The sequence below is a fragment of the Anoplophora glabripennis genome, unplaced genomic scaffold, assembly GCF_000390285.2.
Source record: "Anoplophora glabripennis isolate ALB-LARVAE unplaced genomic scaffold, Agla_2.0 scaffold297, whole genome shotgun sequence".
In the NCBI taxonomy this organism is placed as follows: Eukaryota; Metazoa; Arthropoda; class Insecta; order Coleoptera; family Cerambycidae; genus Anoplophora; species Anoplophora glabripennis.
In genome coordinates, this window is record NW_019416562.1 from 32,929 (window position 1) to 53,002 (window position 20,074).

At 32.1% G+C, this 20,074-nt stretch overlaps 1 protein-coding gene across 3 annotated transcripts in view; it reads left to right on the forward strand.

Moving 5' to 3' along the window:
* LOC108906934 overlaps positions 1-20,074 on the forward strand; it is a 54,571-nt gene that overhangs the window by 32,366 nt on the left and 2,131 nt on the right. For 2 of the 3 annotated variants that reach the window (XM_018710377.1, XM_018710378.1), the window contains 2 exons: positions 5,361-5,691; positions 8,040-8,249. In XM_018710377.1, coding sequence (XP_018565893.1) covers positions 5,361-5,691; positions 8,040-8,249 — 541 coding nt within the window. Of the gene's footprint in view, positions 1-5,360; positions 5,692-8,039; positions 8,250-12,281; positions 12,402-20,074 lie in introns of those variants that run through there. The other variant, XM_023454943.1, reaches the window with a different exon arrangement.

The window sequence follows — 20,074 nt, forward strand, 5'->3', positions numbered from 1 at the left end:
GCATGTCCACATATTCATCATTAGTAAAATTTGGCATAATTCTTGTTAATTTACACCCAAAAAGTATTTAGCTGATAACAGTGACAACTTACAGAAGAGTTAATTGTGACAACTGGCATGACAGCAGCACACTTAGTTTTTCTTTGATTGATTGCAATCATATACGGTGTGAGGTGAATGGTAATACATTTTATTTTTTTATTAATAAACGAAAAGTTTTAAAGGAAAATTGCTAGCGAGGTAAAAGTTTCTAAAAGAACCAGTTTATCTAATGCGTATTTTTGGATATCGAGTTTTTACGAAATATAAAAGTTATGGCAAAAAATGGCTTGAGGGGTGGTTATTTCAATCCCTTTCGTGGGGTTAAAATTTTCGAAAAATAGTTGAAAACTCGCATCTGTATTAGTAAACAACCTGTAAAAAATTTGTTATTTGTACCTCGTTCGGTTTTCAAATTTCAGTCAATTCTCATAATTTTTTTGGAAACTTTGATGGCCCATATCTCTTCAGGGGTGAACATTTTACCAACGCGATTTTTTGCAGATCGTGTTCTTTTGAAATGTAGATTCACTGGTATCATTTATGCTACTCCATTCAAAAACACCCTGTATATACAGGGTGTTTCATAATTAGCTGCCAACCCTGAACAGGCCGATTCTATGATCAAAACTAAGTAAAAAAGTTCATATGAACATGGGTCCGGAAGTGCTTCCTAAGGGCACAGGGACCCATTGAAGAGGGTATGTAGCTTGTTCGCTATAATAAGCTAATCCTCTGTATTTTCCAAACAAAAATCTTTAACATGGAAAAAAATTGCATGGACTTTGGGGGTTACAGCTATATCAAAGTTCATATAACTTTTCCTGAATTCATCAATATGACTTACAAACTTTTCATTAAGTTCCAATGAAAAACAGCTGTTAACAACTTTATGAAACAATCAACAAACTTAGCACAATTTAAACACTTGAAATTGGCCAAAATGTCAACATTTTTAAGCAATGTTTAGCAAGCATTTCCTGCAAATGTTGGGCTTCCATAAGTACATTGGCGCTGAACGTTGCATTTATTTGCCCATTGTACTTCTTCGTTCACTTTTGTCATATGTCCGAATAACGTGTATTCAATTTTTTCCATGTTAAAGATTTTTGTTTGGAAAAACAGAGGATTAGTTCAGCGAACAAGCTACAGAATCCGCACATTCGGATTTTTCAAAAATATGGGATCGATACAAAGCATCAAACGTTCACCCTGAATATTCTATGAAATTATTACGTGCTTTATGCGATTACAATGCCTCTCATGTATAACCGTGTCATCTATTAGTTGCGTGTAAAAATACACTGAATCATTTATTCAACTGATTGATTGAAAATTGATTGTAATTCTATACGATTGAATTATTAATTTTGATATAAATTATGTTTGTACCATTATAATAAATCTACTTTTTATTTTGTGTATATAAAAGAATAAAACATTTAATATATATGCTGGAGTAATAGTTTTCACTTTGTTAAAATAACTTACAACTCTCTTTTTGATTTTTGAAGTAAAATTTTTATAATCACCTACATGAAAAATATCAAATTTCTTATTGTGTCATCGGAAAAAAAAGCGCCACACCAAATATTTTGGTTCAGGGCTTAAAATGATGTTCAAGTATTGTAGAAACAGGATATCTTATTATTTTGGAGTGACCAGAAAATTTCATTTAAATTCGCTCAGGAGCACCGTGCTATATAACGGCGCTGCTGAAGTTATCATTTTGGCATTTATTAACGTTCCAATTACAAAATTCAAGCCTTCGAATAAAATCGTTTTCCTGGAGCCACTGCGCAATGATTGGCTGGTACGAGTGATATTTATTTTTCTTTAAAGCCCTGCTAATTGTTGTCTTTGGAATGTTTATTTCACTTGATACATAAAACATAAAGAAAAATACTCCCTACTACTGCTAAGACAGTTTGCTATTTGATGATCAAATGTATATTTTTAGCTCTAAAATAGTACTTGTTTTGTGCGTCTTATATTTCCCATTTAAGCATATGATATCACTCCCTGCTAGGATTAGTAAGAGTATTTGAAATAGACATCACACTACTAAGCGTTGCTCAAAGGAATATCCATCCATTTTTATTGATCTCGTTTATTCGCTGTGAGCTTCGCTGGTATCGCAACCTAGCGGTTTTATAGCTACAACTTCTGTCGGAAATTTAAAGTGACATAGTGACTGAAAGTGTATATGCCAAATACAAATGATAGTTAATACTTTTTATTTAATTAACGTAACAAAAAGTTATTAGATCGTAATCTATGAATAATATCAGTAAGTAAACTATTTTATTCATTATAATTATTATTTTTAAGATTTTGCACTTCATTTTGTGATTATGTTGACTGCGATTATTAGAATAGGAGAATTTTCCCTCCAAAATTTAATTATACTTGCAATAAATAAAGAAATTATTAAAAATATGGTCTAAATAGCAATGTTTTTTATTTATTTATTTATTTTTCTAGTTTTGGAAAAATGAGTATTTCATCTCAAACTGTGATCAAATGACTACTACAAATTACATGACTTTTTTTAGGTAACCATCCTGGCCCATGATTAAATGCTCTACCTACAACAACATAACATTTTAATTATTATTTAGATAGATTTTAAACATTAATTTTGATCCACATATCACAACTTACATTTTCAATCAATGTCTATTTTAAAATTGAATGTTATATTTACTTACTTTTTTCTAATTGCAATCCATTTTTGTCGTTGACCCAGTTTATGAGTAGCTTTAGGGAATTTGTAAAATACACAGTCACTATTGTAACCGTAATTGTAATTTTATAATCTTTGATACAACAACTTGTGTGTCCCATTTAAAAATATCCTTATGCAGAAGGTTTTTAAATTTCCGACCTAAGTTCACTAAGTTGACGCTACTAGCGCTCGCAAATGTTTGACTATCCCCTCTACCTACTTGCTCACAGCGAATAACTAAATACGACAGCTCCATCTGTCACAGGCAAAAAAATTGCGTGAGATTTAAAATGAAATTTCTTAATGAAAGGTTCTTTGTATTTAGTCAGCGATGCGCATTTGTGTTATCTTTTTTCTTTTTCTAAGTATAATTTGAAATCAAATGCACTGATCGAATTTTCAAAATACTTAGTGGCGTTGAAATTCTGAGATCTATGCTTTGTTTTGATTCCCATAAAATTCGGTTCCGAACGGTTCTAATCATGCGCAGTCTAAAATATGCGTTGGTGTTTACTTTGAACGGTTCAGAATTTCGCAGATGTTTGTTTTGGTTTTATTTGAACTTGATTCGGAACCATTCTGAACCATCCGAAGTAGTTCTAGCTCTCTAGCACGAATTGCTTAGAACTGTATTATTTGGCGTATGCGTAGTTATACCCATTTTTACAAACTCCGTTTGTCATTCATAATTTTTTCCATTTCCATCATTTCCTGTTTTTCGTTTAAGAAAAGTATCTTTTTATTGGGTTTTATGAGTATATTTTTGTAATGCGTTCTGGTTTTCAAATAACTCCGGATAGTTCCGAATCGTTCAGAATTTTGTCTATTGCGTCTATAGTTCTGCGATGATTTTGGACTGTTCAGAAATAGAGAACCAAAACAAAGCTCTAGTTTGTCGTACGTGACTTTTTAGTTGACTTAGTGAAATCACTGGCCTAAATTTCATCAGTTTGTATTAAACATTTTCGTAGATATTTGATTTAATGTAAATCTAAATTTATATAACTGGTTGACATAATTATATGTCAATCAATGTGTTTTTACCTTTATTTAGTATTTAGTTAAGTGACTAGTCTAAATTAGTAAATCACTCCTACGGCGTGGCAAGTATACCTACGCAATTGCAAATAATTGCCAAGTCGACCATTCATTTAAGTCCAACTTTAGATTTCAGACTATTACAATTTAATGTACGAAATGCAGTTAAAAAAAAAATAGGATTTAAGAAATAATTTTAATTGAAATACGTATATTTTTAATAGAATTATTTCATATATGATTTTTATATATAAAAGACATTTTTTGTATCATTTAAAATTTTGAGAATATGATATTTTATTTAAAAGAAAATGTAGGCATTTGTTTTAAATATATGAATGGTAGAGATTTACCAAGTACCAGTATTTTTTTATATGTCCATTTAGATATTGTGACATTGAAGTAATGAAGTAATTTTTTTCACATTTGCTTATGTTATCAATTAACATAATTAGCATTACCTAATACGAGTATATTATGTATCTAACAGAAAACAATAAGGTGTGGAAAAATATTACGTTTCCAGTTGGTAAAATATCCACAACAATATCAAAATTAGTATATGTTTATACTACAAACATTAAGGACTGAATCCTCTCGTCAAAATGAAAAAAAAAACTAGAGTAATTTTTAAAGGCTCTAAGTACTATACGATTTTTAAAGGTTTTAAAAAGTTTGACAATATTACTATTTGCTGCAGTCACCAACTTAGCAGATTATGTATTATTTACCTATGTTATACGTTATGAAAATTTTTACATGGGGTGTCAAATGGGACGAAACAGGGTCCATTTTACGCGAAAAGTATTAAAAATGTTTTACCGTTGCTAACTTAAGCAATTGTTTGACATTTAAGTGGCAATTTAAGCCCTAAAATAATTGACATTTGATAAAATACATATGGTGTATTTATTTGTTCGATTTAATCTAATACGACTTTTCATATTTATTTTTTAAAGAATATTTCTGTGTAACTTCTAACCGGATGGAGATAGTAAAAAATGTTAAAAATCCATTTTATTTTATAGTCAAAATATTTGTCGGTGGAAAATAATTGTCAATGACGTCATAATTATGTAATCGGGTATTCTGAAAAAGAATATTTTTTGGTTGGACCCTATATACAATAGTCTTATTCGAAACAACTTAAATTTTGCATTTTCTTTTTTAATATCCTTACAACAATCCTACAGAAGATTTATTCATAACTTTGTATCAATAAAAAACTTTCACTTCAACCAAGCACAAGATTTTTGTGTTTTTTTATAAAACTGTTCACATTAATTGTTGTAAAATAACTGCACATGTAGCTAAGTAATTAACACTGACGTCTTACTTTATTTTTGCGTATTTTCTTCGTACTATATTTCTGGTTAACCCACGAATTAATTTCAAATGTTAAAATGAGTTTGTCTTTCAGATTTCTGAATTTTATCTAAAAGTTTTCTTCTAAATTTTCTCTAAATTACCAAAATAACTTAATCATTTTTTCCTGTTATGACATTTAATTATAAAATATAATATCATCCCGTTTTTTGACTTTTGTTTTCTTCAGTAACTCGACTCCACAACTTTGTTTATCGACCTTGATCAACCTCATCCAAAAGTATCAGGAAATAAACTTCGGAGTCCTCACGCATCGACCGGAACGAATATACTTGAAATGTTTCATACAAAGAATCTTCAAAATGTTGCCTAATTACACTAAGAATGATTTTGTGTTACGATATAATCCAGTACGGTCTATGGATTGTTGGAGAACAATCCATTTCACGAAATTTCCAGTTCAACAAAGATTGTCTATCGAAGGGATCTGCATGGCTACTGTGGAGAAGATAGAAGCAATAGGAAAAGGAAACATGAATTTCACGGACATTGTTTTCATTGTAAGTTGACTATACAGGGTGTCCCAGTGTCAGCGTACAAAAATTTACCAGGGGGTAGATCAGACCAAAATAAGATTAAAATTCTTATAAAATATTTTTCTACGATTCACTTTCATCGAGTTACAGGGTGTTGTTTAGAAAAAAATAATAACAACTTTCCGAAATAACTCAAAAACCCTTTCAGGAATTTAAGTAATTTTTGGGTGAAGTGTACATCTATTAAAGGTCATTAAAACTACATGGTGCTTATTTCGATCTGACGCCAGGGGCGGCCTAGGTCAACTTGTCCTCAAGGTTATGTCTTCATAACTTTTGCATGTCATTTCTAAACAACACCGTGTAACTCAGTGAGAGTGCATCGCAGAAAAATATTTAATAAGAATTTTAATCTTATTTTGATCTGGTCTACCCCCTGGTACATTTTTGTACGCTGACACTGGGACACCCTGTATATTTACTACATTTTGAACAAACAACCTTATCTTGTAAGTCTGCAACAAATTTGAAATTTAAATAATAAAAGTGGACAGTTTTCGATAGAAATTCATGGTAGGTATTTCAGAAACTATTAGAGAAAGGGAAAAATGTGTACCTAATAAACTCTTGAATCGACAAGACAAATTCATCTGTCAAATCAGAAATTTGATAGCTTCATTTATTTTGTAATTACAGATCGATATTCATTTACTTGACATTTTTGACTACCTATGATGCACTTTACCGCTAAACTTATTTAGAACATTAGAATTAAACTAAACTCTGGTCCCAAAATTTTTCACATGTTATTACGATAATACAGAGCCTTCATAAATGTTTAAACCTGACCGCTGAGCTTAGGCAACGCAACATTGCACGGTTGGTACTGGTTACGAAAATTCTTTAAATCATGGCGTCATCAATATTAATGATTCGTTTCCAATGAACAAACCGTTATGACGACTCTCGAGATAATGCCATCTCTAATTGGTTGAATAGAATCTCTTGAAAAATTACACCAATCACAGCCGATGAAACAAAATATTGTGTTTTAATGTAATCTCGATCTTACTGTTTTAATTTTGGTGAAATTGATTTACCAACGTGAGAGAAACAAAATTTCTGTTTCAAACAGTATGGTCACGTGGCTTGTAATCATTTATAAGGCTCTGTATGATTAGCCTGTGGGCGCATTTGGAATATTCCATTGTTACATACGCCTATTTCTATTTTTCTATCGTCTAACAAAAAGACGACTGCCACTGCAGGGTTCAACTTCTTATTTCTTGAAATCTCGCCCTGCCTTAATTTTCAGCGTGTCCGTGCGTACAAGTTATTCTAATAAGCGTGTTAATAATGAAAATGAAATCTTGTGCGGATATTAATAGATGAAGAACGTTGCATAACAAACAGTGTGATAAGAAAATTCGAGCACGTAACTCAACTATGTCGGTGAGTGATGCCTTGGAATTGTGCAGTTTCTTAATAACAATCGAAAGTGCTTATCTTGATTTTTTTCATAAATATATAAAAATAATTTGGTATTAAGCTAATTCAAATAAATCCTATCCAATGAAGTCAAACAACATTCTTTAATACCAGTAGTTGTTTCCCGCAGTACGTGCAATTAGCAATCTTGTCTGCGAGGTTTGATGTCTTTTGCGTACCTATATTTCTGGTGTCGAAGAATGTTGTTTGACTTAATTTGATAGGACATCCTGTCTTTGAATTAGCTTAATACCTTAATAAAGAGTATAAAGATGCTTCGGTATCTTGAGTTAAAAAGTGACGAAAGTGTAATAAAGCAAAAAGCGAAGCATGTGGAAGAAAAAAATTTAAACCCTCAATGACGTTAAACATGCGATATTTTAAAAACGAACTAACATTACACATCATGGTACAACCTGCAATGACATAAGATGAAAATTTGCCTAGATTTTCCCGAAGTATGCTAATAGAAAAGAACAAAATTGTGATATGGCGAAGAAACTTCTTAGAAACATTTTCCAAGGTTTGGCAAGATTCAAAAATTGGATGACTTAGGTTCGGGAATTATTATATTATTAAAACAAAACTGAACTCGATATGACTGAACTGATATAAAGAATAATTCTTGAGATTGTTCCCAGTTTTTAAGTTAATTTAGGCTATTGTCCGTGAGGAGTGGAAAATTGGCATTATCTCCTTCTTTTTGCATAAACTCATTTATAGAAATGTCAAAAAAAAAAGAATATTGCTGTACCACGAAAATAAATGAAGATATTAAATTTTTGACAGTCGAAAATCGGACTCAAAAATGCGTTTCTGGTTTTTATATACCTCAGGTATATTCTGTATAACTTCACAGTGTAACAATTCATTTTTTATTTTAGGTTGAAAATTTTAGAGCCTTGTCCACTGTAAATTTCAGAGAAATCGGACTGGATCCTAACAATTTAGCTAAGACCGTACTCAGTCTTTGGATATTTAATCGGGGTGCTTGTGATATCATGGAGAATAATATATTTAAGTATTTCATGACTGAATTGTGCAAGATTACCGGTGCTCTTCTATCGGAATTTAATAACAAACAACTGATAATGGTGAGTGAGTACTCGAAAAATAATGCTTCTTTTAAATTAAATTAAAATTGTATCAGTTAATTATTTTACGTTTAATTTAATTTGCAAGTTTTCTGTTACTAATTTGTTATACTGGGTGTTTCCTAAGTACGGTCCATAACTGCAGAAGATTAGATTCCGAGATACAGGGTGTTGAAAATTAAAACAAATATATCAATAGGTATTTGAATTAAATTTGGAACAGTCAGTATTATGTTCTTAAAATTTGGCAGTTATTGTACGTTGGTAAAGAGTTGCATTTTTAGTATAAAGTCAATTTTTATCTGTCGCCAGTGGCGTAGTTAGACAAAAAAGGCGACTCGAATTTTTTTTTTGCCTAATACTAACCTATTCTAAACCCCTAATAAATAACAGTTCCAAACATCTTTTGTGGGCCATTCTTTGAAAATTATAATTTGACGTTTTTGATTTTCAAAAAAATATTCATTTGACCAATTATAACCAATTACCTACTAACTTCATTTATTATTGTTTTTTTAAGAAATGGTTTAAGCCAATCCAAAACTTTTCTTGTTCCTGAGTTGTTGTTCTTATTTTTCAGTTATCCTACATACTGGGATGGCCAAAAGTACGGAATAAAATTCATATCTTTTGAATGAGTTATTTTTTTTAAAACGTCGAAACACGTTAACTGATTTTGATTTTTTCCCATCTTTCGGTTATATAATAATTAATTTTTCTTCAACCTCCTAACCCCCAGCTACCCCTACTTTTTTTTTCAAATGGAAACATAAGGCATGAGGGGGCTCGTTGAAAAGCTTATAGAAAACCGAATCCAGCCATACCAAATAAACAAGTTTTATTTTTTCAATAGCAAGGTTTTTAGGGTTGTATAAAACACCTACTTAACAAGTGAAATAAAATTTAATTATCTTCAGTGTTATCCTCCATGAATTTGCACAGAATAAAATAAAGAATTTGAAACTGTACCTATCACTGCTAACGCAAAAAAGATATATTTTTTATGTTGCGTTTTTTTGGCACCACTTACTTGCCAGGCTTTCTGGTTAATTTTTCGCTTTAGTTGTAAATTGGAGTTCGAAACGTTACTATTGTGTCAAAATCAAGTTATTTACTGAATTGCAATGGTATTGTCGGAAAGGCAACGCATCGAAATCTTGATATTGCTTGGATGTGGAGACAAAATAAGAAGTCAGGCTGAAGTGCGCGATTTATTTAATGCGAAATATCCCGAAAACCAAATCTCGCAAGGGACAGTTAGTAAAATATTTCACAAATTTGAGGAACACGGTACAGTACAGACTTTGCCCAAAACTGGACGGGCACGTGCTTTGAATGAAGAAAAGAAATTAGACATTGCATTAGAACTTGTTGAAAATCCTCATACTTCAACTGTTTCATTGGCCCGCAATCACGATGCTTCTCGAACTGCAATTCGAATGTTTCTGAAACAAGAGAAATACCACCCCTATAAGGTATGTCTTGTCCAAGAGCTTTTGGAAGACGATTATGATAGGCGATTACAATTTTGTGAGGAAATGATGAGACGGTGTGACGACAATAATGGTTTTCAACGAGACGTACTTTTTTCGGATGAAGCTACGTTTTATTTAAATGGAGTGGTTAACAGGCACAACTATCGCTTTTGGTCCCAGGAAAATCCACACTGGACATGCGAATCGCATACGCAGCATCCACAAAAAGTTAATGTATGGGCAGGTATCATCAACAACAGAATCTTGGGCCCATTCTTTTTTGAAGAAAATCTTACTGCCGCACGCTACCTGGATTTCCTAACATTTGACCTGATACCTGCTCTAGCTGTGATTTTCCCTCATGAAATTGATCCAGATATACCGAATGAAAGAATTTGGTTCCAACAAGATGGCGCTCCCCCACATTTTGGTATTGATGTTCGAAGATACTTAGATGAAATGTTTCCAAATCGCTGGATTGGTAGACGGGGTACAGTTGAATGGCCGCCAAGATCCCCCGACTTAACACCCCTGGATTATTTTCTTTGGGGATATTTGAAAAAAAGAGTCTACCAGGACAGAACGGATAATATTGAGAATTTAAAGAACAAGATTAGGGCGGAGATGCATAATTTACCAGCTGAAGTCACTCAGAATGCTGTGGACAGCTTTTACTATCGTCTTGAAGAATGCCAATGGTTATTGAAAAAATAAAACTTGTTTATTTGGTATAGCTGGATTCGGTTTTCTATAAGCTTTTCAACGAGCCCCCTCATGCGTTATGTTTCCATTTGAAAAAAAAGTAGTGGTAGCTAGAGGTTAGGGGGTTGAAGAAAAATTAATTATTATATAACCGAAAGATGGGAAAAAATCAAAATCAGTTAACGTGTTTCGGCGTTTAAAAAAAATTAACTCATTCAAAAGATATGAATTTTATTCCGTACTTTTGGCCATCCCTGTATATGCATTACCATATCGTTTTATAATGATAGCCATGTATCTTAACTTATAACTCTTAAAATAAGTTTTTATAAATCGAAAGAAAGAGAAAATATTTTGTTTTAGTGGCAAAATAAGGAAGTTTTGAAATTTTATGCGAATAAAATTACCCTTCATATTATTCCTTTAATTTCTTTTACATAGAATATATTTCTGAGTGACGATTACATTATTGTCAAGAATCCTAACAACTGTCGACTTGGTCAAGTTAAAAAATCAATGTCTACTGGCTAATTTTGTTTCAATAATAAGAGCACTAGCCACTAATGTAGATTATGCTATACTTTCTGAATAATCTATAAACATACATTTATGCCTATAGTCTGTAGTTTTTGCAATTTATTCAAAAAGGATGTACCAAAAGTGACGCAGGATTATAATTGTGCGCCATTTTTATTCCGAAGAGTTGGCAGCATTGTGTAGGGCTACATGATGTAGTAAACAGGTTGAAATTAGACAAAATGGTGTGCTATACGACGGATGAGCGAGTGAGGATTGTGATAATTCATTACAAGTACGGAGAGTGTGTAGCTGAGACTGTGCGCAAATTACGTGGAATTTTCGGTAGAAGGAACTCCCCGAATGAAACAACTATGAATAGATTAGTTACCAAATTTGAATAAACAGGTTCAGTTGCAGACAATAAAAAAAACATTTCAAAAAGCACAATGCAGCGGATTTTAACAAAATATTGAATCTGCATACATTTAAGATTCAGCTAACCCAGGAATTGAAACCAGATGACCATTTAATCCATTCCTTGATTGGATGTTGGAGAATCAACAAGTGGACGGCGATTGCTATGAAAATCATCTTTAGCGACAAGGCACATTTTCATCTTAGTGGGTATGTGAACAATCAAAACCATCGAATTTGGAGCAGGGACAATCCTCGGGTTATTCAAGAAGGTCCACTGTATACCCAAGAGTCTGGTAAGGTCAGTGGCGGCTCGTGACTTTTTGAGATGGGTGGGCAAAATTTTTTTTTCTCATGTAACTTAATATCATATAATATTTGCAATCTACGTTAGTCTATTCACTTTTGAAAGTGTAAAAAACTTAAGAATTATGAAGATAATTAATATAAATATACCTGAAAATTATATTAGTTATTCCAAAAGTATACCTAATAGTTCAGCAAGAACAAACGAGAATGTCATCACAGTGATTTCTTGCCGGGATAGGGGATAAGGCAAGGATTATGGCATAGAAGGACATATAAAAAATTATATAATTCTCTAAACAAATAGTAAAATTCTCTATCACTTTTATAGCTGAAATTACTAACGATAAATTATACTAAAATTCTAATAAGTAAATAAATAAATAAATAAATAAATAAATAAATAAGTAAATAAGTAAATAACCAAATCAATAAGGCGCTTTACAATGTCTCTATTTTCGTCCACGACTTTATTATGGTTTAAAATATTCTCACGAAATGCAGAATCAAGAAAAGTTTGAATGTTTTGTTTTCCTAATAATTTAAATTTTAATGTTGAATATGTATGCTCCTCCGATCGCTCGTGTTTTTTTAGAGATTCATTTATATGTTTCAGATCTGAATATCCTAGATAATTCCATGGAGTTTTACTTTTTTCATTAAACTGTAAGCAATTCCAACAATATAATTTGTTTCTAGTTTCACTACCTGTTAACCACTCATATTTATTGTACCAATTTTTACTAAATGATCTGTTACTTCCGCAATTGTTTTTATTTATTAAATTTTTCATGTCAGGCGTAGGTTTTAATTTTGAAATAAATAATTTATCATCGAAAGTTAACATACAAAATTTTTTATTTAATAAAAAATTAATAATATCACCATTGCTACTCACCAATTCGCTATTTTCGGCTTGCCATTTTGCTTTACTCCAAACTATTAAACATTAAAAACTTACCTAAACCACTATACTAACCCTAACCTAGAACTTACAAACAACCAAGTCGTGAAGTACAAGGAATAACAAATCTCTACCTTCCTAATCTATGAAATAAAACTAACATCAAACCGCAGATTACACGTAAGTACCCGAAGAATATACGAGTGAAGTCGAAGGGCTTGCCCGGAGAGTAGAGTTATTTTAGGTAATTATGTATATTCAAATGATAATTTATTAAAAATCTGATTGAAATAAAAAAAATATATTAAATAGAAGCTATTTTTTTTAATCGAACAGTTTATTATTTGAAAAAATAAATAAATATGTATCGAATTTAAAAGTCCTAAAAAATAATTTATATCACTTCCATATTTACAAACTCGAATCTATTAAAATATTGAACATTTTTCAGCAATCACTCTTAATTTAGTTTAACAGTAACGCTTCAAAATAACCTTAATAAATATAATTGTCAAAGAACATTCAACATATCATAGATATTTATTTTTTAACGCGATTTACAAATTATTATAAAACGGTTTATTACTTCGTTTACTAATATTTGTTTTCTGGAATACCTTTGCAGGGAAAAATTGTTCTAATGTTCAAAAATTCATTTAAAGAACAAAATTACAGCACATAAATATACATATATTTCCAACCGCTGCTGGCTGGCTGGCGAAAAGCCGTAGCTGGCCGATACAACACTCGATGAGTATGCGGGTGCGGGCTGTGTCCGGGCTCGCCCGACTTGGGCTAGATATTCTAAATTAGTGAACGACTTACGTTTCCGATTACTCTCTAGTCCTAGCCCTGCGTATAAGCAGGCAACGTACGGCGTTGTTTAATTCAGCGGCCACGGGCTGGCCCGAATGTTATGTTGGTTGCTGCCGAGATCATCCCAAAAATAATTTACATCACTCCCATGTTTACAAACTAGAATCTATTCAAATATTGAAAATTTCTCAGCAATCACTTTTAATTCAGTTTAACAGTAACGAGTTAAAATAACCTTAATAATTATAATTATCAAAGAACATTCAACATAGCACCATAGATATTTATTTTTTTACGCGATTTACAAATTATTATAAAACGGTTTATTATTTCGTTTAATAAAATTTGTTTTCTGGAATACCTTTGCAGGGAAAAATTGTTCTAATATTTAAAAATTCATTTAAAGAACAAAATTACAGCAAATAAATATACGTATATATATTCCCAACCATTGGTGAAAAGTCTTAGGTGGTCGATACAACACTCGATGGGTGCTCAATGGGTATATGCGAGCTGTGTGCGGGCTCGCCCGACTTGGGCCAAATATTCTAAATTAGTGAACGACTTACGTTTCCGATTATACTGTCTAGTCCTAGGTGCGTATAAGCATGCAAGGTATGGTTGGGGTAGGGCGTTGTTTAATTCAGCGGCTACGGGCTAGCCCGAATGTTATGTTGGTTGCTGCCGAGATCATGATTAAAATATAATTTTAAAATTTAGGGGGAGTTTCAAAGGAGGTAAGGCATTTTAGATTTAATTTTATAAGAGTTGTCAAATCACTTTATAAATATATACACACATTTTTGTTTATTCTTCTGAAAATTTCAGGGTGGGCACTGCCCACCCTGCCCACCCCGACGAGCCGCCACTGGGTGAGGTGATTGGTCGGTTCTTCTTTGTAATGAATTTTCACAATTTTCACTCGCCTATCCGTCCATTTTGTCTAACCGGAACATGTGACCTGCACAATACTGCTAACTCTTCGGAATGAAAATAGAGCACAATTCAAATCCTGCGTTGCTTTTGAGACACTCTATATTTCTGTCAGAATTTGCGATTTTTTAATTGATATTGTGCATGTGGGGAACAATTATTCCAATGCTCCAATTACTATACATATGTCCAGGTTGACATTGAAATTACACTTCCAGTATCTAGCCAGCTTCGTTCATCAGGAGAGTTATCAGACACATGCGCATGTGTTAGTAGACAAAAATTAGCAATGGCATTTAAGGATATAACATATGGCATAAGCTTTATAGGTTATATCCTACCAATAGTCAAAATTGTTTTTTTTTTCAGGAATGTTTTAAAAAAAACAGTAGCGCATAATTGCTTAATAATAATCTCATACATCGTTACCTCTGCGCCCATGGTGATGTCAAAATTATTCTATGGAACAATATTACCTATTTGGTATTGAATTTTAAACAGAAAAGGAACAATATTACCTATTTGGTATTGAATTTTAAACAAAATTTTTAGATGTACCGTTATTTTTAATTAAATGGTTAATTTTAAAGTCCTTTTAACTAATCAAATGCGTTAGTTAATGTTGATGGTAGCAGCTGTTAGTAGTTGTAATTTTAAATAAAATTCATGAGTGCTGCCTTTTCCAATATTTGAAATATCCTTTTTTTGAACTAATTTTAAAAAAAACTCAAATTGCATAGTGTTAACGTGTGCCTAAGAGTATTGTATGTTCACTGTTATTCATCTGGAATTAATAAATACAACAATCACGAAATAATCCAACGATCTTTGGAATGTGGAATTTATATTACTTTGTATTTGTTTCTCGTAATGTAGCAGCTCAATCACGCCTTTTGTGTTTAAAATATTCATAGACAATAAGTGATATTTATGTCTGTAGAATATATTACAGAATGAGTCGTTGGAGGTTTTTTAAATTTTATTAGTTCAGTTCAAGTCACAGTTTATTTTCAAGTTACCTAAAGACGTTTGATGTAATATTTGCTAAACTGCCTGTGGACTATGTTCAAGTTATTTTTTTTTATTTAGATTATCGTTAGTATCTAAGTATTTCAATAAACTAAAACAAATGTAGAAACTGCTCTTTTTAATATAATTTTGTACGAGACGTAAAATTTCGACACCAATGATTCTATAACCAGTTAACGTATCATTATGAGTTTTGGTATGTTGGACACTCAATGAATGTTCTAACGAACTAGGTACCTACATGAAAACTGTTTAAAAATTTTAGTCAGGGGTGTCTCAGGTCACGGGTAAAATGTGCGCCCGATTTTTTGCATGTCAATATTTTCAAATTTAAACATCAAACTATGATATGAGTTTTTTAGAAAAGAAATGTAGTCTTGATTTACTTCGATAAAATGCTTCGTTTTCGAGAAAAATCTCAAGAATGGAAAAGGATTACATGAACAGGTAGGTAGGCCATGAAAACAAATGTTTGTTTACTTGAATTAATTTGACGAAATGGTCACTATCCAAGGCCTTTATCCTTATCATCATCAGAGGGTACAAGACTTAAGAAATGAAGATTTTATGCGTAGGATCGAATTTTCTCAGTGGATAATTAATAATGGAAACTTTCTTCCATTAATTCTCTGGACCGATGAGGCGACTTTCACCAGAAATTATTGGGCTAATGACAATCGGAAGGTAGTTCGGCGTAATAATTTTCAACACAGGTTTTCAGTTATTCTGTGGTTCGATAACAAATTAATTGGACCTGTTGATATTCCAAATCGGCTAAACGGTGAAGCTTATTTACATTTTTTACAAAATGAATTGGTTAATTTATTGGAAGGCCTGAATATTAGAGGAAACATGTACCTACTTTCAGAACTAATAGTAGGAATGTGAAGAACTGGTTGAACGAATATTTTCCAGAGAGGTGGATTGGACCAAGCGGTCCCATTGCCTGGCCACCTCGTTTACCTGACCTTAATCAAGATTATTACTTATGGGGACATTTAAATAGTATCATTTATAACACCGAAATAGATACTAGAGAAGAATTATTAGAAAAAATAAATTTGGCCTCTAATATGCTAAGGAACAATGAATTTGAAATTCTTTGTGCTTCTCATGGAATAAGGCTGTGCATTCAACAAAATGGCAGTTATTTTGAGCGATTATTGTAACGTGTTTTTTAGTTTTTAATAATTTCTTTATTATCTGATTTATTACAAAACTTCAGTTGACTACTGTGCATATTAGGTTTGTTTCTGTAGTAAATTACTGATAGTTGGCAAACTATTTCTACTACGCATGCGCGGATGGCAACAGTCTACAAACGGTTTGTGATTTGGATGATGCAAGAACCGTTTCTAAATTTGTAGTTTGAAATGAAGATATAACGAGATATAATGAGATATAACTTCTAAATCTAAATAGATATTTTTCGAAAACGAAGCATTTTATAGAAGTAAATCTAGGGTCCATTTTTTTTGTAAAAAACCCATTTCAATCATAGTTTGATGTTTACATTTTAAAATATTAAAATTATCATCAAATTGATTTAAGGTATTTTCAAAATTATTTGGTGGTCTTCCTTGACCGCGCATTTTCTAAAAGATCCATTTTCCGTTAATCGTCTATGGACCGTAGCAAATATTCTACGTCCAGGTTGCCTCCGATTACAGTATCTCCGTTGGGATTCCCTTGGTGTCTATTAAAATTCTGCATTTTTTGCTTTAGATTTTATTTAATATTCAATACAGCACCTTAAAGTGAAAGCAAAAATTTAAGTTTAATAATCTGCCAAATTAATTCAAGTAAACAAACGTTTGTTTTCATAGCCTACCTACCTGTTCATGTAATCCTTTTCCATTCTTGAGATTGTGTAATAAAACTTTAAAATCGATTTTTCTCGAAAACGAAGCATTTTATCGAAGTAAATCAAGAGTACATTTCTTTTCTGAAAATCTCATATCATAGTTTGTTGATTAAATAAATAAATTTGAAAATATTGACATGCAAACAATTGGGGTCGCATTTTACCCCTGCCTGAGACATCCTGTCTAAAATTTTTAAACAGTTTTCGTGTAGTTCGTTAGAACATTCATTGAGTGTCCAACATACCAAAACTCATAATGATACGTTAACTGTTTCTGAAAATAATTTGAAAAATATAATCTCCTTAGTCCCCTTTTAGGGGGGCGTAGTTTCCTTAGGAAGCATTTTCGACCCTCGTTTATAAGAAAAAATAATCTTATTTTTTATCGTAGAATCTAGTGCTAAAGTATTGCACACTAATTAGGGGACATCATGTATATACTGGAACATCAAATGTTAAATTAAATATGCAATTTTGCTCATTACATAAGTTTTAATTATACTGATTCTAGACCTGTTAGCTAAATTTTAGCATCACTTTTACAAAAGCTCTTATTTGCCTAAACAGTGAAATTGTGCGGGTAAAAACATATCCAACTTAGTGCTAATTCTGGTAAAGAAATTTTGTGTTGTTTTCTTACTTTTCTGTATTTTCCAGAATTGGTAAAATAGTTGGTACTTGTGTTACACGCTGTTAGTTATTTCAAAAATAAAGTCTAGATGCAGTTAAACATGGGAAGCTGTGCTGTAACTTATCAAGAGTGAGTCAAATGAGACGTATGCGCCTATTTTTGGATAGCGGTGTAGTGATTGTCTTATTAGTTGTAGTGATGGTCTTATTACTTATCTTTGTATATACAGTGCGTCCCAGAAGTAACGCAAAAAATTCATATTTCATTTTGTGTTGACTTTTCACAAAAACGCTAAAACACGTCAATTAGTAAATTAGAATTGTCGTTTTGTCACGTTGCTTAAACCTTTTTTGCGCTATGTTTCATAAACCTATGACGTCATCGACATTTTTTTTTAAATAGCACCAACTAATTTTTTAAACATAAATGGATAGTCCTTTTGAAGGGAAATACGTCGATATAGGGTTTGGCCTACTTTACTTTGACAGGAGCGGAAAAAAAAGCCAATGACTGGAATGGACATGGTTTAAAATAACAACAAAAGTAGGTATCATAAACTGATGCGAGAACAGTGCCACAGTATAAAATGGAAATTTGGGGATGTTTTGTGTTTTGGTTGATTGTAGGTACGTTTTTATGTACTGATATGTCAGTATGTATCATAACTACGGATCCTATAGTAGGATCGTATTCGATGCAAAGTAGAGCAAAAAATTGTCGGTCTTTTATCAAAGGAAAATCGTGTCTTCATTTTTAGGAGGCGTAAGATAAATCATTTCAAATTTAAAATGAAATTCAATGTAAAATCTGAAATACCGCTGCATACGCACTGTGTTCTGGTAGTAGTTGTAGTCGCCCAGGTGCATCGAGTGTACGAACTGGTCGGTTATACGTCAAATACTAACCTGACGAGCTTTGCCGTCAATTAGAGAGCTCTTCCAAAAAACAAGTAAACAACAGTGGCGCGTACAAAGGTAAAATGTAGTACATATGTGGAATTTAGGAAACAAATTGGATTTATAATAAATTGCATTTAAAATAAATAGTTTATGAGAATAAAGGAATTTTTGTAGGAACAAGGGTGCCAGACCCAAACTGATCCCCTCGTCCCTTCATAATGTATAAAGAAATTATTCAATTTGTAAAACCCTTAAAAGCCTACATCATTGGTTCCCTTGACAGGCAATGATTTATTACTTTGCATCGAATATGATCCTACTATATATCTCCGTATTCAACCATAATTAGGATTTCAGTTCTTTGTTTCTCATTTAAACACAACACCATCGTAATGTAAAGTTATGGTATTTGTAACTGTGACAATGATATGAGGCACTATTGCTAACTGTCGTCTTTAGAACAATGCCTACATAGCCACTGTGATCGGGTGTACCTACCCAATCTACATAAAAACATGTGCACTGTTCGCGCATAAGTTTGTGATACCTATTTTTGTTATTAATTCAAACCATGTTCATTCCAATCGTTGTCTTTTTTTTCGCTCCTGTCAAACTAAAGTAGGCCAAACCTTATATCGACGTATTTCCCTTCAAAAGGACTATCCATTTATGTTTAAAAAATTAGGTGGTGCTATTTAAAAAAATGTCGATGACGTCATAGGTTTATGAAACATAGCGCAAAAAAGGTTTAAGCAACGTGACAAAACGACAATTCTAATTTACTAATTGACGTGTTTTAGCGTTTTTGTGAAAACTCAACACAAAATAAAATATGAATTTTTTGCGTTACTTCTGGGACGCACTGTATATAAGATTTATTTATTTTTATCAGATCAGCTAGGGTCTGTGGTAGCTAAGGAAAATTTATTGATAAAAAACAAGGTTTTTGTATTAGCAGAAAATATAAACATAAAATTTTGAGGCCTCATCCTTTTCGAATTCAATTATATCAGCAAGAATTTAAAATATTTATGTTGCGATAAAACTACATCGTCATTCGTCAGCATAAGCGGCTACCTGGAGTTTTGTCGAATGCGCATTGTGGGCGGAGCTATCTCAGTCGCAAACTTATTTGTGTCGGTCTGTACTTTAACATAAATGTACAAAGCAATTCCAAAATAAAAAAAAGTTGGTATGATACTTCTATCACTTTTATTATCATCCGTCACAAATTAACTATGAATTTATTTTAAAAACATCAGAAAATTGAATAGCTTTAACTTTTTTTCTTTGCCAATATTTTTTGGTAATGGCATTTACATCTTACGGTCAC